At 34.3% G+C, this 27760-nt stretch overlaps 1 protein-coding gene across 10 annotated transcripts in view; it reads right to left on the bottom strand.

Moving 5' to 3' along the window:
• Positions 1–27760, bottom strand: part of kirrel3b (kirre like nephrin family adhesion molecule 3b) — a 367679-nt gene that overhangs the window by 14196 nt on the left and 325723 nt on the right. Inside the window, exons 10-14 of one of the 10 annotated variants that reach the window (XM_073929719.1) lie at positions 10061–10161; positions 6806–7004; positions 3309–3416; positions 757–780; positions 579–659 (exon numbers count right to left, since the gene is read on the bottom strand). In XM_073929719.1, coding sequence (XP_073785820.1) covers positions 579–659; positions 757–780; positions 3309–3416; positions 6806–7004; positions 10061–10161 — 513 coding nt within the window. Of the gene's footprint in view, positions 1–578; positions 663–756; positions 781–3308; positions 3417–6793; positions 7005–10060; positions 10162–27760 lie in introns of all 10 variants that reach the window. The other 9 variants (XM_021467921.3, XM_021467920.3, XM_021467919.3 and 6 more) reach the window with 9 other exon arrangements.

The raw sequence follows: 27760 nt of genomic DNA on the forward strand, positions 1-27760 counted from the left end.
ATATATATATGACTTAATACATTTTTGACTCTGCTTCGTTTACTGATAAATACAGATAGAATTCTTCTGTATGCTGTCAAAATGTCATGAAATGAGGATAAATAATTAACACTAATTAGCAGTAGTCTCACATAATCACATCTATGTAGTATATAGTTGTAAATATGACTTGTTTTATATAATCTAAGTATTATAAATGTGCAATTTTAATGAGCTCGTCTGTTCACATGATGCCAGTGAATTGCAGCACTTAATAGCACTTGAGCATCGCTCTCTCAGTAGCATAGACATCATCTGGATGTTCATTATCAGTATATCCCTGCAAAGGTATGTCCGACTTCTTTTTAATTATAACCAATGAATAAAATAAAGAAATAAACTGCTTTTTGCAAATTACATTCAAACCGGTCCAAGTGCAAATTGCTTTATACACATACAATGAAAATCAATATTGGGACTTGAAGGCAGCATAACACCACAGAACAAACACAGAAGGAACCGTTGAGGAACCATCAGAATCACACAGCTCATCTTGACGCACTGAAAAACAATGGTGACGGTCAGGCAACGGGTCTTACTTTCTGTCTTAATTTTGCTTGCAAGTTCTCTCTGCTGAGCACAGATGGAGGTGGGCAGTGTAGGCATAACCAGGTGAGCGTCTTCTGTGGCATACAACAACAACATGCTCAACGCTACAGGAACGCCACCAACAATCGTAAAACTGCAAGCTCATTGTTTTCACTGTCTGACTCTAACCTGTACATAGATGCGCTGATTTCTCTTTTTGATCATGGGAGAGGATGGTCGCGGTTACAGGAAAACAAATGAGAAACACAGAGATAAGGGTGGGCGGCATGACAAAGGTCTTATATCATAGTATGACTTACATTGAATAAGAAAAGAAAGTGCAGTTTTCACATTTAACACATTTAATTAAAGAAGATTTATGATTTATTTGTATTTCTTATAAGCATGTATTGGATTTCATTTAGCAATAGCAACTAGTACAAAAATACAGTGTTTTACAGCTACAGTACCAACACAATCTCACGGCAATTCGTAACTTTTTGATTTAGTGGCTAATTCGTATGAATTCGTACAATCTAGTACGATTTGCTCATCCCCCATTGACGGTTGGGTTTAGAGGTGGGGTTAGGTGCCACGCCTAATTTTTAAAATCGTACAATTTCATACGACTGAACTCGTACAAATTCGTATGAATTAGCCTAAACTGGCAAAACGTAAAATAATTACGTTATCTCGTGAGATCAGGCTGACAGTACATAAAAAAGAATCTAAGATTTTTAGAATAAGAAGCAAACAAACATGTCAGGCACTGTTAAATAAACTAAACAAAAGCTAACTCAACTTGGAAGGTAACCTGCTGCAAAGCTTTTTTTGAGTTGACTCAACTTTTAACCCACTTGACTCAATTTAAGTTGAGTTAGCTCAAAAGCTCTGCAGCAAGTTGTCTTAGAATTTTAAGTTGAGCTGACTATTTTTTTTCTGCAGTTGCTGAAGCTAATAAAGAATTAAGTCAAAATTAAGGTAATAATGCCAGTATAATATTTACATTTAAGATGTAAAGAGATTACATTTATGCATTAATGCTTTATTACTTTATTACTCTAAAACTTTATTATTAGAATAAATAAATCATTAGGTATAAAATTTTCTAATTTACCGACATAATGTGGCTTAAAAATCTTTTTTTTTTCTTTTTTGGATTTGCAGGTTGCAATGTCCCGAATTCTGCTTGCCAATCTTTAGTTAATTGTAATGGTTTGTTATGGTTTAATTTGGACTTTCCCCAGCCAGCACAGAGCCCAGGAGACCAGAGTGAGTTCTCCGACTTGGCCCCCCCCCGGTCCGGCTTAAAAATCTTAGATTTTTTTTCTTTGGCACAAAAAATGCAGCTGTTATTAGCAAAATACAAAAAAAATGCTGTATGACTAAAAAATAAAATAAAAAATAAATAAAAAATTTAAAAAAATAAAGTACATGTGCACAACTGTGTTGGTGTAACTGTTCTGCCACACATACCACCCCCAAAATAATAAAAAAAAATCTGTTAATCTTTTTATCAAAAATAATGAATTTATTAATTGTTTGATTTAATAAAAAAATAAGTAAAACATAAATGTAGACTTTTTTCCAACATTAATGATTTTAAACTAATTTTTTGTTTTTAATTGTGACACCAAGTATACTGAGCAAAGCACCCTAGGCAAAATTTATATGTAAAAAGTAAATGTAGACTTTTTTACACTTTTATTTTTTTAGAACATTTTAATGAGAGTTTTAACTAAAAACTCCGGTCCTTGGCGATTAACAAAATTCAAGCTATGATTTTATAAACTTTTCAGAGTAAAAAAAAATAAAATTAAAATTCAGGTACTCTGATAATAATAATAATAATAATAATAATAATAATAATAATAATAATAATAATAATAAATTTAGGTACAGCAAAATTAGTTCATGTAAATCCCAATGATGTGTAAAAAAACTTTTATATACTATTATATACTTATATATATTTAAACATTTAAGTACATGCCTTTAATTATTTCACTTCCTTAGATCTCATTGTATTATTTGGAACCATATGTGTTTATTTTAATTGTTCTGTAATTAATGTATTGTTTTCCATATTTCGTTTTTTGACAAACCAAAAAGTGTTCTTTGTGTAGTTATTATTATTATTATTATTATTATTATTATTATTATTATTATTATTATTATTATTAGTATTATTAGTATTATTATTATTATTATACAATAAACCAAGGACCACAGTTTCAGTGCAAAATCCTCCACTGAAATGACTAATGTGAGGATGCGTAAATAAACTTGCAATTTGTCATGTTTGGGTGAGAAATCTCTTTAATTTTATTTAATTCAGTTTCTAGGTTGCTATAAACACCCATCAGTAAACCTTACCAATGTACTGTACACACTAGAAACACTCAGTGAACCAATGCAAACTCCCTCCTCGTATAATCAAAGACGCTGTCTACAGTGAATACTAGTTTTCTTCTCTCTTTGGTTTCAGCAACATTTATGTATTTTTTATTTTAATTTTTTTACCGGCTGAAGTTTTTCTTGTCTACTGTATACCTTCATACCGCCCAACCCTACACAAACACTGAACGGAAAAGAAGAAGATATATAGAAATAAAGGCTCGGTTTCTGTGAAGTGACATGAACACCCTAACAGCCTGCGCTTTTTGTCTGACTGAGGAGCACTTTAGCAGCATGTTCTGCTGATGGACATGCAGGAACGCAGTCGGCTGACAAATACGTACTTCTCTGAGAGCGAGTGCAGCAGAACGCTCCTATCGTTCCCATCAGGACGATGAAAGCCACGAACGCTCCGACCGCCACGCCGATGATCACAGCAACAGGCAGGGAGTCTGGTGGAAAAACAAAAGAGATCTCTAAAATAACACAGCATGGGCGGCACCGGTGGATCCTGCGAAGAAACACTTTGATTGACATTCTCCCTTTGTCATCAGAGGGGGAAAGCCACACCCATTAGTGATGATCTCTCACTCTCATTAGCATAGGACGTTAGTCTTGTTTTGGAATCTACCACTATGTTGACACATAAGCATTTATAGCTCCGCCCTTTTTAAATACGAGCACAATCTCATTTGAATTTAAAGCGACAGTTACCAAAATGGCACAAAGAGTTATTTGTGTGGTATTTTGAGTTAAAACTTCACATACACTACCTGACAAACGTCTTGTCGAGAATCCCAGTTGTAAGAGCAACAAATAATAACTTAACCTTTAATTGATCATTTAGAAAAGTGGGAAAATGTCGATTTTTCTGATGAATCACCTGCTGAACTGCATCCCAATCATCACCAATACTGCAGAAGACCTACTGGAACCAGCATGGACTCAAGATTCTCGTAGAAATCAGTCAAGTTTAGTAAAGTGAAAATCATGGTTTGGGGTTACATTCAGCATGGGGGCGTGCGAGAGATCTGCAGAGTGGATGGCAACATCAACAGCCTATCTATTAAGGTATTTGCGCTGCCCATTACATTACAAACCACCTTCAGTGTGTCCTGGGTCTTCCCCGAGGCCTCGTCCCGGTGGGAAATGCCTGGAACACCTCCCTAGGTAGGTGTCCAGGAGGCATCCGAAACAGATGCCCGAGCCACCTCAGCTGACTTCTCTTGATGTGGAGGAGCAGCGGCTCTACTCCGAGCTCCTCCCGGGTGTCAGAGCTCCTCACCCTATCCATAAGAGTGCACCCTGCCACCCTTTGAAGGAAACTCATTTCGGCCGCTTGTATCCGAGATCTTGTCCTTTCCGATCTTGTGAGAGTAGGAACGTAGATTGACCAGTAAATCGAGAGCTTTTGCGTTTTTAGCTCCTTCTTCACCACAATGGACTGGTACATCGACCGCATTGCTGCTGCCGCTGCACCAATCCGCCTGTCAATCTCATGTTCCATCCTTCCCTCACTCATGATCAAAACCCTGAGATACTTGAACTCCTCCACCTGGGGTAAGGACTTTCCTCCACACCTGGAGATGGCAAACCACCTTTTTCCGGTGGAGCACCATGGCCTCGGACTTGGAGGTGCTGATTCTCCTCCCAGCCGCCTCACACTCGGCAGCCAACTGCCCTAGTGCATGCTGAAGGTCCATGTTCGATGAAGCCAACAGAACAACATCATCGTCATGCATTCGTAAATGTATTTTTTTTTGTTATAGATAATTTATGTATGATATTTCTGTTTGAAAATGAAATTAAATCAATCAATCACTATAATAGTTTCCCTCTAATAAGCAATTTTCAGCACAGACACTATTTGCTCCTAAAGAGATTTCAAGAGCCACACCGGTGGAACAAACGAGAATGTCAAATGTTGTGTCAAAAACGCATTTGCACCTTCAAGACATCTATTCAAAGGATCTCGCACAGTCAATTAACACCACCATCACCTTCTGGCAGGAGCACCGGTACCTTCGCTTTACATGAAAATCACCCGTAACAATTTACAGATATGCCAATTATCGCATACGTTTACCACTTGACACGCATGTCTGGGATGTGCATATACAGAACCCTGCGTCAGCTGTTATCCTTCGACTCGTATCATTTACGATCCCTGTTAGGATGTGGGTGTAATGTGAATTCCAGCCATCCCAGGAGTGTTCGAAACGCTGTCGCTTAGGTTAATTAGAGCCAACTCAACTGTTTTATTTGTGCTCTTGTTGGTATATTTAAACCTGAAGATTGAGACCAGATTTTTTACGGCCAAATGATAATGAGAGGCTGAGACAGACAATAAGCTGTACATACACAGTTAATTACTGGCTACTGGCATAAACGAAACATTACAACCTTGTGTGTACGCACTGTTTATGCCTGTTTAATGCACACAGCTGTTATAAACTCACACATAAATTTTCATTAAAGGACTAGTTTACCCTGAAGTGTTTGCCACACAATGACGCTATATGATGCTTTTTCAAGCTTTAACCCTCATTATGCCTAAAATAATTACACAGGTCTTAAAAACCAACATTGAAATTTTTTAAGATACTCAAAAATACATATTATTTTTTTTTTTATTAAACTTTTTTTTTGGACCAATGAATGTGTGGAGTACCATTAGGCATTAAAAATGTAAATGTATATAAAAAATGTATATAAAAAAAAATAATGAAATAATCTGTGTAATATTAATGTCAAAAACTATTGTAAAAATATGCCTTTTCTTCATATATCACACACTTTTGGGACTGAATTGTGTTGATAAACATGAATGTATTATACAGAATTATATATTTTATTTTAATTAAATTTTATTTTATATTATTTTATAGTATTTAATATTTTTATTTAATTTTAATAAATTTTTAATTATTTAATTTAATTACATTTAATTTAATTTAATTTTTTATTAATTTAAGTTTTAATATTTTTATTATTTAATTTAATATTTTATTTAGTTTAATTAAATGAAATTTATTTTTATTAAGTTATTTCATTATTTTATTACATTTTGTTTTTAATTAATTTTTTTCATTATTTAATTGTATTTTCAATTTAATTTAATAAAATATTTTATTTATTTTATTTTTTATTATTTTATCTTATTTTTATTTAAATTAATTAATTTTTTATAAATTAATTAAACTATTTATTTTATTTTATATTAATTTAGTTAGCATTTTTTATTATTTTATTTTTAAAATTTATTTAATTCATTTTTTTATTATGTTTTTTTTTATCAGGGTTAAAGCTTTGGTCTTTTTAATTTTAATTTAATGAGAAAATATCAGCCAGGGTTTTATGTCATTAAATAATGACTGAATTCTCATTTTCGGGTAAACTAATCCATCAAAGAACCATTAGACAAAACAGGACTATAATGTATTGCATGTAAATAAATCTAAGGCATGGAAACATTGGGACGATAGATTCTAAAAAAAAAAAAAAAAAAAAAGCACAACAGATCATTAAATAAAGTTGCAGTTAGATGCGCAAAATAAATGTGTTTCCCTGAAATATTGCTTGGGCTAAAGCTGAATACAATTTGTAATTACAATTGGCACAAACATTGAAATATATTAATATTATTATAGTCATTCATTATGTATAACATGATAAATGGAAAATAATGAACAACATATTAAACAGCTGCATAGTCAACTGCAATATTTTCAAAAAATAAGAAAACAAAACTAAAAACATGGTTATGAAATGTGCAAAACTACTCTACCACAGGCGTGCTTTAAAGAAAAGAAGGTGAAACCTGGCGAACCTTGGCTCCCACCTTGTTCCTTGAGGCGAATGATCTCAGTATCGGAGCCAAAGCTGTTCCAGGCGGTGCAGTTGTAGATGGTCTGGAAGTCAGCAGGTACGATGTTACTCATGGTCAGAGTGGACAGCACTCCGTCCTCTGTGCTTACAGTCTCCACTGTATAGCGACCGGATGTCCCTGACTCCAGGACGGTCTCCTTCCAGGACCAGGCCTGATGGAGAACACAAGACAACGTATTAAAAACACTTAACGCTAACTCATAACAACTTTTTGATTGAGTGTCTAATTTTTAATCATTTATACGACTTTATTCGTACATTTTTGCATGATTTTCTTATCCCCCAATGAGAGGCTTTGGTAAAAAAAAGTGTTTTAAATCATAAATTAAATAAATATATATAAATTAAATTGCATAATTTCATTAAAAAATATTTTATGTATTTGTACGAATTAAATATTTTTCTGGCGATACGTGGCGATAAGTTAAATTTCTTTGTGAGATCGAGCTGAAAGCCTAGCATATTTTAGTTTGAATGCTGGTCTCTGTTGTGACAATAATTTCTAAATATACTGTGTATATATATATATATATATATATATATATATATATATATATATATATATATATATATATATATATATATATATATATATTTTTATTTTTTTTTTTTTTCTTTGCTGATAACTTTGTGCTTGAAATATGAGCCCGTTGGTTGGTTATCGTACTTTTTTTATACAAATGAAATGGTATGAATTTGTACAAATTAATCACTCTTCATGCCATACGTAAAGAAATTGTTACATTTCCTGAGTGTATATATTGTTTCAGATACTATTCTTTAGCATTATTTTCAAAATAATATCCAAATATGTATTATTTTTCTTCGTAAGATTTCTTCCTGGTTGAAATATGAGCCCATTGGTTGGCCATAGTACATTTTTTACTCAAATTAAATTATATGAATTTGAACAAATTAACTATTTTTTTCTGCCAATATGTAAGATATTTAGTTTTCCTCAGAAGATTGCGCTGAAAGCTTAGTATATGTTGTTTTGAATACTGGTCTCTATTGTAAAAATAATTTCCAAATATTATTTCTTTATTGATAATGTTGTGCTTGAAATATGAGTCCTGTGGTTGGTTATTGTACATTTTTATACGTATGAAATTATATGAATTTGTACGAATTAACTACTTTTCTGGCGATTTGTGTAAAATAGTTATGTTTCCTGGTGAGATAAGATGTGTTGTTTTGGATACTGCTCTCTAGCATCATTGTAACATTCATTTCCAAATATGTACATTTTTTTCTTCGTAAGATTACTTCATGCTTGAAATATGAGGCCGTTGGTTGGCTATAGTACATTTTATATCAAATGAATTTGTACGATTTAACCATTTTCTGGCGATACGTAAAATAGTTACGTTTCCTCATGAGATAATATGTGTTGTTTTGGATACTGGGCACTTTTGTAAAAATCATTTCCAAATATGTTTTTTTTTTGTTTGTTGATAACTTCAAATATGAGCCTGTTGGTTGGTTATCACATTTTTGTACATATGAATTTGTACGAATTAACCACTTCTCTGTCACTACATACAATATTCATGTTTCCTCGTGAGATAGTTTCTGTTGTTTTGGACACTGGTCTCTGTTGTAAAAATAATTTCCAAAAACATTTGTTTTTTCTGCGTTTATAACTTTATATGAGCCCGTTGCTGTACATTTTCATCCAAATAAATCATGAATTTGTATGATTTCACCACTTTTCTGGCGATACATAAAGTAGTTACGTTTTTTCGTGAGATAATATGTGTTGTTTTGGATACTGGTCTCCAAATATGTATATTTTTATTTCGTAAGATTACTTATTGCTTGAAATATGAGCCTGTTGGTCAGTTATCGTACAATTTTATCCAAGTGAAATCATATAAATTTGTACGAATGAACTATTTTTCTGCCGAAACGTAAAATAGTTCAGTTTCCTCGTGAGATAATATGTGTTGTTTTGGATGCTGCTCTTAAGTGTTATGGTAAAAATCTTTTCCAAAAATGTATATTTTTTCTTCGTTGATAACTTCATACTTGAAATATGGTTCAGTTGATTTAATATCGTAAATTTTCATACAAATGTAATCGTATGAATTTGTACGATTTAACCATTTTTTTTGGCAATACATAATGTAAGATGTTACATTTAATTGTAAGATACAGCTGAAAGCCTAGTATACTGTTCGATGTTTTAAATACTGGTCTCTAACATCATTGTACAATAGTTTTCAAATATGTATATTTTTACTTCGTAAGATTAGTTTATGCTTGAAATATGAGCCTGTTGGTCGGTTATCGTACAATTTTATCCAAGTGAAATCATATAAATTTGTACACATGAACTATTTTTCTGCCCATACTTAAAATAGTTAAGTTTCCTCGTGAGATAATGTGTTGTTTTGGATGCTGCTCTTCAGTGTTATGGTAAAAATCTTTTCCAAATATTTAAGGATGTTTTGAATACTGGTCTCTAACATCATTGTACAATAGTTTTCAAATATGTATATTTTTTAATATGCAAATATAAGCCGGTTGGTTGGTAGATAGTTGCGAAATTATGTTGTGCAATTAAGTTGCACAATTATTTTAAACAAGCCAGCACTAGCTAACAATAACCAGCCTGTATCAACCTTGTACAAGCCGGTCTTTCCATCACCGGAGAGAGACCTGCATTTGCTTTCACCTGCTTTATGGGCGTTATTACACTTCTAAAGTTATTACCGGTTGTTCCGGACCGCAGGAGCAGTCTTTCCCATTCAACTGACATTTAGAAATAGCATAGCAATAAAAGCAAAGCCACACGAGTAAACATCGCACAGAGATTACCTATGCACACGGCCACACACACACACACACATACATGCACAGTCTGAGTAATGAATCAAAAATTGGCCCGGAGAGGAGACAGTTCATCTAAGAGTGGTAAATCCTAATTGGATCTGTGGTAACAGGGCATAAGCATGCATTAAATGAGAAATTAGAGCTGTAAGCCTGCCATGTCTAATACCCGTTCGCTCATATAGAGGAAACAAACGATTGGAGATGCAATTTCATTTATTAAACAGATCGTAACTCATGAGTGCGTTATGCATTATTGGACTGTGTTTACTGAGTCTAATGGAGTCACACGAGCCATGTGACAACAGCAAACACCCACTCAACAGCTGCAATCCTGTCTGAGCTGAGTCACTGGAAGCAGAGCTGAGGAACTCACAATGCGATCTGGAGGAGGCGTGCTGCGGATGAAGCATTTGATCTGGCCCTTTTCGCCGTGTGGAGCCTGATGGGTCTGTGTGCTGGAGATGGTCGGAGGTCCTGAGGAAAGAGAGGGAGAGAGAGGACACATAGTCACTCGTCACCGACTGTACAGCGAGCTTTCACTGCAGGCTCTCTGTTTGCAAGAGTCATGGGGAACTCTTTGAAACATTTGTATAATGTTATTTGAAGCATTAAGGCCCGATTCTCAATTCTACCTCTCAGCACTTCCCCTTTACCCCTACCCCTCGTTTTGCGCATTCACGTGAAGAGATCGTGGTGTCCCAATTCTTTTTAGCTTGAAGGCGTAGAGCTAAGGGGAAGCGCTAGATAGCCCTTGAAATGGAGATTTTCCAGGACCACACTTGAAAACCAAGGGGGATGAAAATTTCCCACAACAGACTAGCTACAACAACAACATGGCTGCAAACAGGAGTCAGGAGATGCACATATTTAAGTATTTTTTAGCATTATTAAGATATTTTACAACAAATAAGCATATGTTTTTCTATATTTACTAGAAAAAAGGTAAATTTTGCTATTTACAATTTATAATAATGTATTAAAGACTGAAATAAATACTGTATAGCAGTCCCACAACTTTCACATCTGTCACTCGATGACACTCGATTACCTTGTCAGATAATTCTAATGGCTGGGAATGAGGCTTGTGTTTACATAGATGAATATGGCCAGTACAGTTACGAGCTTATTGCCTCATTATATCGTTATTATAGCATGATATCGTTGCCTTCAATGTTTTTTTGAAGATGGAAAGCAAATGATAACGCAACTGGAATAACTACCAAAGTCGCCGTTGTCAATCTCATATGACGTAAGAGCTAGCGATGACATATGACGGTGTGCGGGGGTGTTGTAGGGCTGTCACATTTCTTAGGGGTCACTTTGAAAATTGTAGCGAGATTGGGCCCCAAAAACATATATATATATATATATATATATATATATATATATATATATATATATATATATATATATATATATATATATATGTATATATGTATATATATGTATATATATATATGTATATATGTATATATATGTATATATATATATATATGTATATATATATATACATACAGTTTTCCATCTCCCCCAATTTATCTATGCTTTTAAATTGCGTTATGGCACCTTGATCTTTCTTGATGTAGAAAAGTGACTTTCATTGACATTTTTTTAATAGTTACAGTTATAGTAACTACAGTATAAAAAAGTTATTGCTACATAGTTAATTACAGTACAAAAAAACTCATAATAAACTACCAGTCCTTTAACTTGATATACTTTAGATTATTAGCCCCCTTTAGATTTTTTTTTTCATTTTTAAATATTTCCCAAACTATGTTTAAGGAAATTTTCACATCAAGTCTGATAATATTTTTTTTTTCTTGAATAAAAGCAGTTAATAATTTTTTACACTATTGTATAGACAAAATTATTAGCCCCTTTAAGCTATTTTTTTTCAGTAGTCTACAGAACAAACCATCATACAATAACTTGCCTAATTACCCTAATCAGCCTAGTTAATCTAATTAACCTAGTTAAGCCTTTAAATGTCACTTTAAGCTGTATAGAAGTGTCTTGAAAAATATCTAGTCAAATATTATTTACTGTCATCATGGCAAAGATAAAATAAATCAGTTATTAGCAATGATTTATTAATACTATTATGTTTATTTATGTATTATGTTGAAGAAATCTTCCCTCCGTTAAACAGAAATTGGGAAAAAAATAAAAATAAACAGGGGGTCTAATAAATCAGAGAGGCTAATAATTCTGACTTCAACTGTATATACTGAGTAAAATATAGAAACTACTCAACCAAAAATAAATTAAAAACACCCACAATTCCTAAAACATTTATTATTGAATTGTTTACAGTTATTTTAATACACTTTCTATGCATATAACATAAATGAAAAAAGCTGATTCATTGGCTGTCTTAGTCCTATCACTTTAAATAAAAATACATCCCTCTATATTTAGGCTAAAGACAGCTTTGTTTATTTATTTATTTATTTATTTATTTATTTATTTATTTATTTATTTATTTATTTATTTAATTATGCCTGTTTGTACTTTTATTTTGTTTTGGATTTCAAAACTGAATCCTCATTGTACATAACAAGTTTACAATGATAATGAAGCTTATTTAGTTTTTAATGATCTATGAAGATACAAGATGTGCAGCACCTGAAACTACGGATACTGGAAGCCTGTGCTGGCATTTCTCCTGCGATGTTGCTATCAGTGTGTGAAGAGTGGAGCAAGAGGGTTGCATTGACAATCAAACACAACGGGCAACTCACTGAACACATTTTATAAGTGGTCAGAAACTTGTAAATAACTCATGAACAAACAAAAGTTACGTAAAAACCAAGCACACCATTGTTTTTCTTGTGAAATTCCCAATAAGTTTTATGTGCCGAATGACCCTCATCCTATTGAAAAAACAAAAGGTAGATCGAAGATGGCCACCATGGTCACTGCCCTTCTTGAAAAGTTTGCCCCCTCACAATGTGCCACAACCAGGATGTTAATATCACCAACCATTTCCATTTTACTAAAGTGTATCCATTTAAATGTCCCACTCTGTATATTAGGTAAGTAAACTCGACTCTGAACAAACAAGTGCTGCATTTACTTCCCAAAATGTGTAGTTGTTTGTGAAAGATGCTGCAATCTGATGTATTTCACTGCAACTTTAAGCATCACTCCGCTGATACTTGAATTGGTGCTGAAAGTGCACTTGGCCATACTGTGTATATGGGTGTTTGGCAAGCTTTAGCACTTTTCTTCATCATTTGATCTGCATTCAGAGGGAAAAATAAAGTACACAAACCACATTTTAAAAATAAAACACTGTTTCACCACCCACTTTCCGTGTGCAACACTTTTCCAGTTGCGTCACTCAAGCGGAATTGTCATTGGCGAATCTGCAGTGCATAGAATAATGACCCTCATTTGCACAGCTAAACTGCAAGCGCTGTGTGGATAAGATGCAGGGGTAATGCGCAACTGTTGAATTTTCCCTGGAGAGAGCATGTGCAAGGCAGACGCACGCATTACCAGCGACGAGATTGACAAATTCCGCTTGCCCACGCTTCGAAAGCGAGGTGTAAAACTTTATCCGAGGAGTCTAAAAGATCTCATCTGTAGGATCTGCCAATCATGTGTGCAGTACTGAAGCCTCGCGGTGGCATGTTAGGAATTTCGGCATTGAAAGGAAAGAGCGGCATTGTATTAGGTTTGAATGGGCAGACTCTTAAAGGAGTCTCCTGTGGGCTGGTCTATTTAAGAGCAGTGTTAAGGGTGAGGGAGTGAGGGTCTGGTCTTTATTTTCAATCTTGAAAAGAGCTGATTTATGGCAGACCTCATGTCTCCCGAGGAGATAAGGCTCGGCGTGCCAACTGCAAGTCTATTTCTATAGGCTGCAATCGGAAGAGTGCCAATGGCAGAAATAAATGTTATTTCCGAGAGATAAGGGCCCCCAGAGCATCTCTTCATGCTCTGTTTTAACTGCGGAGCCTTGAACTTTGAACTCTGGTTTAAGCTACAGCTCACCCGCTTCTTTTTTCGAAATTGCACAAAACAAACAATGCCATGACATGCACTGTAATATGATGTTTCTCTGTGATAATTTCCCTTTTTAAAAGGATGGTTCAACTAAAAATGAAAGACTCATTGGTCAGACAAGTTTTGGCACATGTGCGAATGTAGTAAATTTGCTTTTGATGATGAAAGCGAGAGCGCTGGTGTTGCAATAACCGATAAAGTGGAGAAACTATGACGTCACCTTGTAGGCTGATCAGCTTAAAAACGGTTCCCTCGATAAAATCCGTATAGGATTTTCCCATAGGCTTTTCAAAGATTGCAAATAATAAGCTCTGTGTTCAAACACTGTTCATTACACTTACACGTTTTGTCCAGCCGGATAATCCTCACACGGAAATACAACTTTGCGCACTTTTGGATATTAAATGTAAACGCAAGAACTGAGAAGCTAACATTAGGCTATAAACGGCCTACACTGCCCTCAGGGCGCTCGCCTGTGACGTCAGCACCACCCTGCTAACTTTTCTAGCTTATATTTAGAAAAATGGTTCATGACAAAGATTTAATCTCTCAGTTTATTATAATATAATCCACGCTATATATTATAAACAAATAAATACGCAAAAACACATCTGTATATGGACCTACTTGCCTTTCAAGAGTTCACACTTAGCTAATGATTGATAATAAAGCTTGTTTGGCATGATGTCCCGGGAGAGAGCCCTGAGCTTATAAGATCCTCGAGCCCTGGGCTCCCTCCCGTTGCAAGACAAGAGGGGAGTTTGAGCTCAGGTAGATCTCGATGACTTCCCCTCCTGCTTATTGTAGCTAAATGTCAGATTTTGACAGAGTTTGGCTAAAATATGTTGGATTAATTGTTTAGGGTGCTTGTTTTTCAACTGTGGGAGGAAACCGGAGGACCAGGGGAAAAACCCACGTGATCACGGGAAGAACGAGCAAAACTCCGCAAAGAAATATTGTCTGGTTTAGAAAGGACTTAAACCAGGGGCATTCTTGCTATGAGGCAACAGTGCTAATCACTGGCCACCGTGTCGCCCGTTTGAAAGGAGGGAAAGTAGGGTTGGGTGGGGGGGATTTCTTCAAGACGAAGATATTGAGATGAGAAAAGTCTGGTTATTTATAGTGAGTTAAGGATCGTCTGATAGGATGATTAATCATTAGCTAAAGTTAGAACAGCTGCGAACAATCATAAGCACGTGATCCTCTCGAAATTTGTTTATAAATAAACTTCACTTTGGATAGTTTTTTACGTGGGAAATACATTTTGTTTTGCTGCACGGTTCTTGTAAAAGTTTTAAAACTGTATGTAGAAATGTGCCTACATAGTATTATCATAAGACATATTTAAATAAGTGTATCGCTCGCATGCATACAGCCCGCTTACCTTAGTAATAAATGACAGAAATGAGGGATGGGGGAACAAGTCTTTCAAATGCCTGCAAGTTCCATCAAGGACACAGAACAGCATTCAATATTCTATTTTGTCATGAAGTACAGCAAAAGGCCACCCATACAGTCATATATGCTATATATTTTAAGGAGGAGTTTAAATATTGCAGTTATGACAGAGTTAAATGTGTTCAGATGAAGAAAAAACAACGAAAAATGTATTGATCATGTTAAAATAACAGTTAATATGTGTGTATTTTTACACATTTATTTACACGTTTGCATTACTGAGGGCAGGAAAGAGACGGGCTGCACTGGTGAGCAGTATCTTCATAATATCATTTAATTAAAATAAATAATCAACAAATTAATCTGTCTTGACAGTCTTTACAAGTGAAGGCACATCGACATTTAGAGCACAATTCGGCTACAATAATATCACAACACAACATTTTAAAGAGCAAACATTGACACAATGACATTAAGAACACAACTCAGCTACATTAGGATCACAAACGCAACGACATTTCAAAGAGCAAACATTGTTCTCACAACATAACGACATTAAGATCACAACGATGCTACGTTAAGGTCACGACGCAATGACATTTCAAAGAGCAAACAGCAACATACAACAACATTAACAACACAATGCAGCTACATTAAAAAACAACGCAACAATATTTAAAAGAGCAAACATTAACCTCACAACGCAACTACATTAATATCACAACGCAACAACGTTTCAAAGAGAAAACAATAACTCACAACACAACGACATTAAGAAAACAATACAGCTACATCAAGATCACAACACAACGACATTTCAAACAACAAACATTAACTCACAACACAACAACATTTAGCAAATATTAAGCTCTCAATACAACGAAAATGCTCCCAATCACTATGTGGCAGTGAAACAACGATTACTACTTCTTCTTCTGGCTGAATGGCGAGGTACAGCAAAACATAGATTATCTCTAGACACGACAAGAAATTCGTCACAGTACATTGGTACCAAAGAGAAAGATTCGTGTTTTACCTCTGAAACATAGTGAAATAAACGAATACTCATGACATGCGCACACTAGAACTTGATTTGTGAACTAACTGCCACCTAGTGGTCGGGAGCATTTCTATTGTGCAATATAAGATAAATCAGTAATTTTACGGTTTATTTCCGGCAGCTGGGCGTCGGAAAAAAACGTAAAATAACGACCGTTAAATTACAGAAATTTACTGTTAAATAACATACATTAAATTATAGAAATGTCCTTAAATTTAAGTGTCTAGTAAATTTCGGTAATTCAACCTCTGTTATTTTACAGTAAATGTCTGTAATTTAATGGCCGTTATTTTAAAATTTATTTCTGGCAGTAAACCGTAAAATTACAGATTTTTTTTACAGTGTGTTGTGAGTTAACGTTTGCTTTTTGAAATGTTGTTTCATTGTGATTTTCATGTGGTTGTGTTGTCAGACTAGTGTTTGCTTTTTGAAATGTCGTGGGGTCATTCTCTACTCTACTTTCGTCATCAAAAGCATTCCGACTACATTCCCACTACATTCGCACTTGCTCTGAGATTCGTTTGACAAAGCTGTATAATAAAGCTAATAATATTGTAAATAATGTTCCATTTTCTACACAAACCAATCGTTTCACTTCACAAGACATCAGTGTGTCATCAGGAGCCATGGCTATTGATTCTGAGTCATTTGTATGTGTTTATTTTTTATCTTAACAAACTATAACTATTTACTGCCATTATATGAATCACCAAGGTCCAAAGATTCAGCTGAAAATCTTCTACTAAATATATCATGGATGACCTGAGTATATTAACAAGGAATTCAAATTATTGAGTGAACCATCCCTTAAATTGGTTAGCTCTGCCCCCCCCCCAAAAAAAAACAAAAACAAAAATATAAATATATACACACATACTCACATTTAGATCCACGCACACACAAATTCAAACCAATCCACCAATCATGCATCTGCCAATCATATGCGTCGGTGTCTCTCGACTGATTCGTAATTGCAGTTTATTAACTGGCTCTTATTAGAATAAATTAGCATCTAGATGAGCGCCAGGCAGATGGAGTGCTGTAGTGAGGGGAATATCAGGCTGGTGGAGACCAATGTGCATACCCTTCATTAGACGGAAATGCTACCTTGCCGCTAATGCACATGTGTGCAATGTGCATGCTATACCCCGCGACTAAAAATCATAATCCGCATGATATGATGTGATAAAGGCTGGTGTGTGTGTGTATAGTTGCAGGCGTAAGGTAAATACATTCAGATCGCTTGCTGCTGGTGGAGGTAAGGCCGGCGCTTGGTGGCTCGGAAGAATCAGCCCATGGATCAGGCTGTAAATGAGGAATATAATTAGATAGCTTATCACTTATCCTCAGAATGCTGGCTTTAAGGAACTCCGTGGGGAGTGGGAAGGCTGGAGGCTGAGAGAGAGAGAGAGACTGACGGAGCACACTTAATTTCAGGGCATATATTTGTAACAGTAGGGGGCGTACACAAGTCATGATGAACAGATCGGTAGGGTGATGTTGTGTAAAGTGGATTCACCCAAAATAATCATATCCCAGGATGATTCTACTGGGTGATACACACTTCTATAGGTACTGTATTCATTGCCGGTTCAGTAAGCCAGTAAGTAATGTACTGTGCATTTCATATAGCCTGTTCAAATATAAGAATTATTTATGTAATATGTTTTTAAAGTAGCTAGTTCCTTCACATTGTCCCAACACAAATCGACAAAAAGTTGACTTCATTGTATTTACAAATTTAAGTGGATTCAACATAAAAAAATTAAGTTGCAAAAAATGTTTTTGAGTATTAATTTCAAAGTTTCAGAGCTAAATTATGAAAATAGGCACTACTACTGCTAATTATTATCATCATCATCACTATTATTATTATTATTGTTGTTGTTATTTAGAAAAAATATGTATATTAATAATAATAATAACACTTTAATGCTGTGTTCACATCAGACACGCCATGCATGAATAAATTGTGCTATTTGCACGTAAATAAACGCATGAACATTTTGAGTTTAGTCCTGTGATTCCTGCTTCATATTCGATTCATTTGCCCGTCAAATTCACTTCTCAATAGATACGGATTTGCATCATAGGGAGGGCATCTGTCTGCCTAGTGACTCTAGTTTCATTGCTAAATGGCTAAGATTTTATTCAGAAAATAGCTGTGAGTTATGTGCTTTAGCAAGGCTGAAAAACAGTGTGGATTTGCTCGGCGCTTTGTCTGAGTCCACTAGATCCTTTCATAGGTGCACCCAGCTCTGTGAGTTCATCAACTCCTCCAGGGAACTCACCTGGAAGATGAAAGCTTTGTATGGGGTTCTCAGTCAGTGCTTCAGACTGAGTTCAGATGCAGGCACTACGTCATGATGACGCCCATACAAGAGCAAGCTTCTGATTGGTCAACACAGCACAAATCTCCGCTTAAGTTCAGATTTTTCAACTTGAGAGATACGCGCGATTCGCACATTTTTGTCAATCATGCAAATCGCATGAATCATGTCATCCAGACTGCCAGATGTCTATTCGCGTCTTTACATTGACTCAACAGCCCAATCCCAATTCTATTTTGGTGTGAGTGTGGTTGTGAAAAATATTTGTTCGAAGGTATCTACCCCTTGCCCTTAGCCCTATGCCTTCAAGCTAAAGAGAATTGTGTAAGGGGATGGGCTAGGGCAGGCGTGTCCAAACTACGGCCCGCGGGCCATCTGCGGCCCGCAATCAGTTTTGTGGCGGCCCGCGAGGCTTTTTATAAATATCAATAGAATCTGGCCCGCTATACAAAAATGAACCTAATTCAATAAATAACCACCGGGTGTCGCTATTACATGCATTCAATTAAGCAGCAGTTCTTGTTATGATCTATCTATCTATCTATCTATCTATCTATCTATCTATCTATCTATCTATCTATCTATCTATCTATCTATCTATCTATCTATCTATCTATCTATCTATCTATCTACACACAGTTGAAGTCTGAATTATTAGCCCCTCTTTGATTTATTTCTTCTTTTTTAAATATTTCCCAAATGATGTTTAACAGAGCAAGGACATTTTTACCATATGTCTGATAATATTTTTTCTTTTGGAGAAAGACTTTTGTTTTATTTCGGCTTGAATAAAGAGCGGTTTAAATTTTTTTATGAACCATTTTAAGGTCAAAATTATTAGCCCTTTAAGTCTTCAGAACAAACCATTGTTATAAAATAACTTGCCTAATTACCTTAACTTAACTAGTTAACTTGATTAACCTAGTTAAGCCTTTAAATGTCACTTTAAGCTGTATTGAAGTGTCTTAAAAATATCTAGTCAAATATTATTTACTGTCATCATGGCAAAGATAAAATAAATCAGTTATTAGAAATTAGTTACTAAAACTAATATGTTTAGAAATGTGTGGAAAAAAAATCTTCTCTCCGTTAAACAGAAATTGGGGAAAAAATAAACGGGGGCTAATAATTTAGGGGGGCTAGCAATTCTGACTTCAACTGTATTTATATATATATATATATATATATATATATATATATATATATATATATATATATATATATATATATATATATATATACGTGTCTGTGTGATGTATGTAAAATTTGGCCCGCGACAACGTTTGTCTTTTTGCATCTGGCCCTCGGCCCAAAAAGTTTGGACACCCCTGGGCTAGGGGGTAGAATTGGGATGGGGCCATTCATCTGCGTCTGGTGTGAACACACCAATAGACATTTTTAGTCAAATTTAACCATATTTTTTAAATCTTATATTTGATTCATTTTGAGGTGATGTAACATGTAATATTAATATGTGATATAAAAAAATATGATGTTAAAAAAAATGATGAATGATATATTTTGTGACTGTATTGGTTTGCTATTGGTAGTTTTTCAGGTATATAATTTTTGCAGATTTTTAAAAATCATTTGAATTTATCACCTATAAAGATAACTTGCTAGTAGACTTCAGTAATACACTACACTGTACTCTAAACCCAACAAAATCAGAGGGGAATAATAGAATACACACATGTACAAGTGCATAAGAAAAAAAAAATGATTGGAATGTTGTTCCAGAATCAACATAAACTCACCGGCCACTTTATTAGGTACACCTGCCCAACTGCTTGTTAATGCAAATTTCTAATCAGCCAATCAGATGGTAGCAACTCAATGCATTTAGGCATGACCAAGACAATCTGCTGCAGTTTAAATCTAGCATCAGAATGGAGAAGAAAGGGGATTTAATTGACTTTGAACATGGTTGTTGGTGTCAGATGGGCTGGTCTGAGTATTTCAGAAACTACTAATCTACTGGGCTTTTCACACACAATCATCTCTAGGGTTTACAAGGAATGGTCAGAAAAAGAAAAAAATATCCAGTGAGTGGCAGTTCTGTGGGCGCAAATGCCTTGTTGATGCCAGAGATCAGAGGAGATTGGCCAGACTGGTCCAACCCAGTACTAGTAAGGTGTACCAAAGTCGCCGGTGAGTATAGATGTTAATCCAGGAACATGTCCTACTTGATGAAATCAGGTTGGCGATAATATATTCTTCAACAAAATGATGTAGGTTATACTGAATTAGTCTTAGTACACGAAGGAATCAGCCCCAGCATAATGACTGAACACTACACATTAGTTGATGCCTTTACCAATATGCTGCTTGCTTTATATTCAGAAGCAGTAAGCAACATATTCTAATCTGATGCATATCCCTTAATTGACCATTTAATCATGTATGATTCATGAAGGGGATTGGGCTCATGAAAAACGTACACACCACTGCGCTGTGCTTTATTCTGAAAATACAGTTTTAGCATACTTACGTTATTAACATTGCTCTAAGCACCACAAATTTCTCTCCGCACCACCACTGTCTGCGTTTATTTCACTAGCTTTCATTTGCCAATTCATTAATCTGGAGAGTTTGCTCTTCTCTATATCTGCGAGTTGGCATGGAAAAAGAATACTAATTTCCTTGTGGAGTAAATGTCTGGAGAATAAGTAAGATATTCGGATATATACAATAAAAATGGGTGATATGGAGTTAAAATATATATATATATATATATATATATATATATATATATATATATATATATATATCACAATATTTGTTATTTATTGCGATAACGATATGAATGACGATAATTTTATGTATACAATGAGAGATAAAGTCCTGTATCTTTAGAAAAAAAGTATTAATTTTCACATTGTTATATTTTATAAATATTTTTTTTTAATAAAATAATTATAATAAACAATTAATAAAATAAAGTCCTGTATTTTTAGAAAAAAACATATTTTTTGTATTTTTTTTATTTTATTTATTACATTTTTATTATTAAAATAAATAAATATAAAATAAAGTTATGTATCTTTAGAGAAAAGCATTAATTTAACATTTTCATATTTTATTAATTTATTTTTTAATTAATAAATAAAATTAAATAAATAAATAGGTAAACAAACAAACAAACAAACTAACTAACAAACAAATAATCAGATAAATAAAGTAAAGTCCTGTATCTTTAGAGAAAAATATTGCTTTTCATATTTTTACATTTTAGTAAATGTTTTATTAAAAATATAAATAAATAAACAAGTAAATAAATGAAAATAAAGTAAAATAAAATAAAACTATAAATAAAAATGCAAATAAATAATTTAATAAATTTAAAAATAAGAAATAAATAAAAAAATACAACAATAAAATAAAATAAAGTAAAATAGGCTCAACTTATCTGATATTAACAGATGCATGGATCAAACATGAACACAATAAATAAACACTTGTGGCAATATTTGGATTATTTTAGTTATTATTCTGTCCTGAGTATTCTTACCCTAACCCAACACAAACCCTAATCCTAAGCCTGACATATATTTAAAATGCAATGCTAATTGACCGGCAATAGATGTTAGCACAGTATTGGTTACTATAAAAATAGAATGATTTCTTCCTCATTTAGGGCTATGAAATAATTTTTTTACACTCAACTGTTGTTTTAAAGTGAGTATAAAGTAAAGGTATATTAACTGTTTGTGAACAGAATCATACATGCATAACTAATGCACACATTGCTACTGTAATAAATCATTGCACAGACTGATTGTAGGTTTGATCATTATAAATATGCTAGTCTAGGTTTTTTTTCCCTGAGCTGAATTTTTACCTGTATATTAAAAATATCATCCATCTCCAATATAAAACAAAACAAAAACAAACAGTGTCCATTTTATTTTCTATTTCAGCTTAGATTAGCTTTAAATTTCCTCTGTAAGCACAAATACTTTTATACACGCATATACATGTTTTTTTTTCTTCATCTCTCTGTTCAAACACAAGCATATTTCTCTCCCTGTTGATTTACATTCGGCAAATGTGCACTCATGCGCTCACCAAAAGTAGCAGCCTTCCACAGAGACACACATGTCTCATTTCTACTCAGAGCTAATGTACATTTCCCCCCCGAAACATAATGCAGTCTTCCTGACACACACACTCACACACATGAATGCACAAATATGTTCCATTAAACCAAATAATGGAAAACCATCACGTAAACAGCATGATTGAAAACATCATCCCAGCAATTACTGTACTTCAGGTCTGTGGGAACCAGTAAGAGGTGATTTGCAGATTTGCAGTGTGCGCGAGAGGTTGAGCATGGATTGTTTCGCCTCATATATTTCCATTACAGCGCTTCAAGAGGTCTGAACCCAGTTCTGTGACTAGCGCATGGTTTCTTGTCCACAGATCCAGCATTTAATTGCCAGTCCTGGACTCCTTTTACCTGCTCACTCACCCTAGGCAAACTACGCCCTATTTTAAAATGCCTTTTCTGAACTCTCAGCAGTGCCTAGAAACGACTTCCCCAGTCTCCCTTTCAACCCTAGTTTAGTTATAGCATAGAATATTCCCTAAGGAGCTTCAGCTCAGCTCCATTGTATCTTTGTCCCCATGGCAAAAGCACAGATTTGCAGCCATCCATCTATTCAGGAGTTTTCACACTGAAAGTTATTTGTTGAGTCAAGGAGTCAAGCGTCATTCCTTTTCACTCGGCGTTTAATTGTACGATCTAAAACAAAAAGAAATGCTGGGTTTCACACTTTATTCCTGTTGTCACAAGTCATTAACTATTATAAGTTAACCAATAATAGTATAGTATAATAATAGTATAGTGATAGACAAAAATCTATCATTATTAACCACATCCAAAATGAAAGCTAGTTTTGACTTAAACTATGTGTGTTAACTGTGCATATGTATTATGAATATATAAATAACAATGCTATCTCACTGCAATTTGTAACTTTTGATTTAGTGACTAATTCAAATGTATTCGGACAATCTCATTCATGCAGTTTGGTACAATTTGCTCATCCTACAATGACGGTTGGGTTAGGGGCAGGATTTGGTGCCACACCTCCTTTTTAAAATCGTACATTTTTGTACGACTAAACTCCTACGACTTGAAATGAATTGGCCACTAAACTGACTAAATGAAAAATAGCTACGTTTTCTCATGATCAGGATGATGAATAAACACATTCATGCATATATTTAGGAAAATGTTTATTTATATTTACAAATAAAATATATATGTGTAACAATTTATATATTACTTGAAACATATATATATATAACAAAATAGTTATGTATGTGTGTTGTGTGTGTGTGTGTGTGTGTTTGTATGTATATATATATATATATATATATATATATATATATATATATATATATATATATATATATATATATATATATATATATATATATATATATATATATATATATATAGTTGAAGTCAGAATTGTAATCCGTGTAAATTATGAGCCCTGAATTATTGTTTATTTTTTTTAACCCCATTTTTTGTTTAACGGAGAGAAGATTTCACACATTTCTAAGAAGATTTCAAAACATAATAGTTTTAATAACTCGTTTCTAAAAAATAAAAATCTATAATTTTGATTACATTTTTTTATTTTTATTTGTTTTTTTTTTCTTAATATGTATATATTTTATAGTGGTTTTCATTTTGGTTATATAATCCTAAAATGATAAATATTTCCTTGCCAACTAGCTGAAGTAAAAAAAAAAAAAAGACAATTTATTAATTTTTTTTTTTTGCAAATCACAAATCTCTTTAGTTTTATTATTGTATTGTAACATTTTAGTTTCAGTTAGTGGTTATAAGCTTGCTTAGAGATTACTTGTAGATCACACAAACAGTAATAAATAAGAAGGCACACACACACACACACACACACACACACACACACACACACACACATATATATATATATATATATATATATATATATATATATATATATATATATATATATATATGCTAAACAATTAAGTTGCCCACCTAACACACACACAAAACTGCAAGAAGTAAGTTAGTAAGTTGAACCAGCAGCAAAACATGTATTTTTGAGTGTAGAAGTCAGGTGAGCCAAGATGTATGTAAAGTTTTTGCACTGTGTTATATGATTTGTAGCTGCTCACCCTCAACAGCAAAATAAACATTACACATGGAAAACTTGCGGGAACTTCTGCTTGTTTGAGTTAGAGCCATGGATCGATGGTGCTGCAGCTTTCAAATATTTTCCTTAGCATGGTGTTCAATTTTAACAGCAAGAAAAGAGATGCCTTGACAATAAAAAAATAGAGAAATAAATAAAAGCATAGTGCTATTTTTTTTTCAAGGCAACTCATTTGTCATCATATTTCCAAAAGCTGTGGCCAGTTATGCAGTATCAATAAACAAAACAAATGCTATGGTTTAAACATTTGTAATATTTAACATGTTCTTTTAGGTCTTTGAAAGAAGTCTCTTATTTCATTGTAGATGCAGATAGATAGATAGATAGATAGATAGATAGATAGATAGATAGATAGATAGATAGATAGATAGATAGATAGATAGATAGATAGATAGATAGATAGATAGATAGATAGATAGATAGATAGATAGATAGATAGATAGATGATAGACAGACAGTGAGACAGATAGATATATAGATAGACAGATAGATAGATAATTCTCTAAAATATTATTACTATGTTATCGTGGTTTTAACGCCAGATTTGTTTAAATGCATTTTAAACGATTTAATTGCTGATTTTAAAAGTGATTTGAAATCTAAATTTTTAGCAGCCATTTCTTCTTTTCAGGAATAAAATTAAGAAAATAAGTAAACACATAAGTAAACAAACAAGTAAAAAGTCAGCACCTACAATAAGAACCTTTTTTTAGGCGTCAAACAATCACATTAAAACCATTTCTAAAAGCTCATGTGACACTGAAGACTGGACTAACGATGCTGAGAAACCAGCTTTGTCATAACAGGAGTGCAATTACACATCTAAATACATGACATAAACAGCAGTTGTTTCAAACTGTAATACTATTTCACAAATTTTCTATCATTATTGTATCTGAAATCGAATAAATGCAGACTTTTGGGACCGTAATCCATACAGACAACAATATAAACAAACCAAAAGCCACAAGCCAAATCGTATTAGGCAACACAATAAATAAACCAGCATAAGGACATATTGAGATATAAAATCCCATTAGGGCTCAAAACACACATGGAGAAATGAGATCCCTATCTGAGGAACGAGGCAACAAAAAGCAGAAAGCAATGTGTATCCATTAGCGTGTTTTCGGCAAACGGTGTCCCCTGCTAGCTATTTGATTATAATTAAATTACACTGGGCCTGGGAGAACGCTGGGACTTTATTTTAAATCTCAGTAGGAGCTCCGGGTTCTGGTGACGCACACATAGGAGGAAACAGATATTGACAAATTTCAAACGTGTACGTTTAATTGTTAGCATAAATTACTTTTATTACGTGACTCGCTGGGGATTAAGTGAGTTGAAGTGGATTATCATTTCTTTTTTTGAGCTTTGTTGATCTTCTTTTCTTGACAGGGCAAGGGTTATTTTTACAGCACTTCATACTGTGTGTGTCAAAGTGATATAAACAAGCAAAAAAACTGTCATTTATTAGTAACCATGAGAAATAAGTTCAGTGAAGCAAAAAGAGGGTCCATAAACCTTTGAAATCTTTTCACACACTTTAGAGACACAAAGCTGTGGTCATCATTAATTCTTAATTTCACCAATGCTTCAGAATTCCAATTGTTTCCTAGGAATGCTCAGGAACCCTGATTTCACGAGAAAACATAAGGATGTCAGGGTTCTGCCACTCTGGTCTTGCAAATTATTGTTTTGGTGGCAGATCTCGGACACTACCCGTGTATGGTCCTGTTTCTGCCTCTGTGTGCGCGCGCGCCGTTGTGGGTGTACGCAGAGTGTGCGCGCTCCTGCTTGACGCGGCCGCTCGCGCTCTGCGTCCCTCAGACGCGTGCGCTCTTGTACTCGTGTTTGTGTTTTCGTCTGTCAGCAGCGTGGTGTTTCATTCCCAGCGTCTCAGTCTTGTTGGTTTCGGTTTTGGTCGGCGCTGGGATGAAGCATGCATGCTGCATGTGTGAGGGCACGGTGAGTGTTTTCATTCATCGTGTGCTCGTGTCTTGCGTCTTTTGTCAAAGCACGTGGCTCAGTGTTTACATTGTGGTGACATGCTTTTGTCGTGTGCTTCAGTGTTGTGTTATGTGAGCACATGGCTTGTATTGTCTCTCTGTGTCATGTGCTCTCCCGTCTATTGTCTAGTCCCACCCTCCTTGTTAACCCATTATTAGTTAATTGTGTTCACCTGTGTGTCAATTTACTTTTTGCTTTATAATCCCCCTCATGTTTTCAGTCCTTTGCCAGTTCGTTGTCTACACTCCCCGTGTTCCTGCTCCAGTCTTGCCTTGTCTTGTCAGTCCAGCTAAGTTTGTGTGTTTTGTTAATGTTTTCCCCCTCGGGGTAGTTTTGTTTTGCCTTTTGTTTTTACTTTATTATTAATAAAACCCTTATTTGTTGCAATTGAGTCCTCGCTCCTTTTCCCCTCACCCGATCATGACAAAGGATTTTACGTCTTGTCAGTTTAGTGGCTAATTCGTACGAATTTGAATTCAGTCAGTTGGAAATGTAAGATTTTGAAAAAAGGAGGTGTGGCACCCAACCCCGCCCCTAAACCCAACCGTCATTGGGTGATGAGCAAATTGTACTAAATATGTTCGAATTAGATTGCACAAATTCATACAAATTAGCCACTAAATCAAAAAGTCACGAATTGCTCTGAGGTTCTGTTGGAATGCCATATCCTAATTGAACTACATGCAATGCGGCTCTGCGAAGCACAATAAAGGGTATCTTTTTCGTGTTAATACAAGTTTTGTCCTAACCATCTGTGACGGTAGCTATGTTTCCATCTAAATATGCAAATTCAATTTATGCACAAAACAGGAATAACGCATAAAGACGCACGAATAAAGCATCCAATGAGTCAAAGAGAACAAAATCATCACTTCCTGATTAACTGGCGCCAAATATCAAAAATAAAAACGTAATTTGCTGTGGTAGGAGAAGCTGCGTGAATCTTTTCTTCAATTAATAAATGACTTGCGCCTCAGAAAACAATTGTTGACATGCAATGAACACGTGGTGGCATTTAAAGCTGTAAGACGCGGAGCAGATAT

This window comes from Danio rerio, chromosome 18, assembly GCF_049306965.1.
Source record: "Danio rerio strain Tuebingen ecotype United States chromosome 18, GRCz12tu, whole genome shotgun sequence".
In the NCBI taxonomy this organism is placed as follows: domain Eukaryota; kingdom Metazoa; phylum Chordata; class Actinopteri; order Cypriniformes; family Danionidae; genus Danio; species Danio rerio.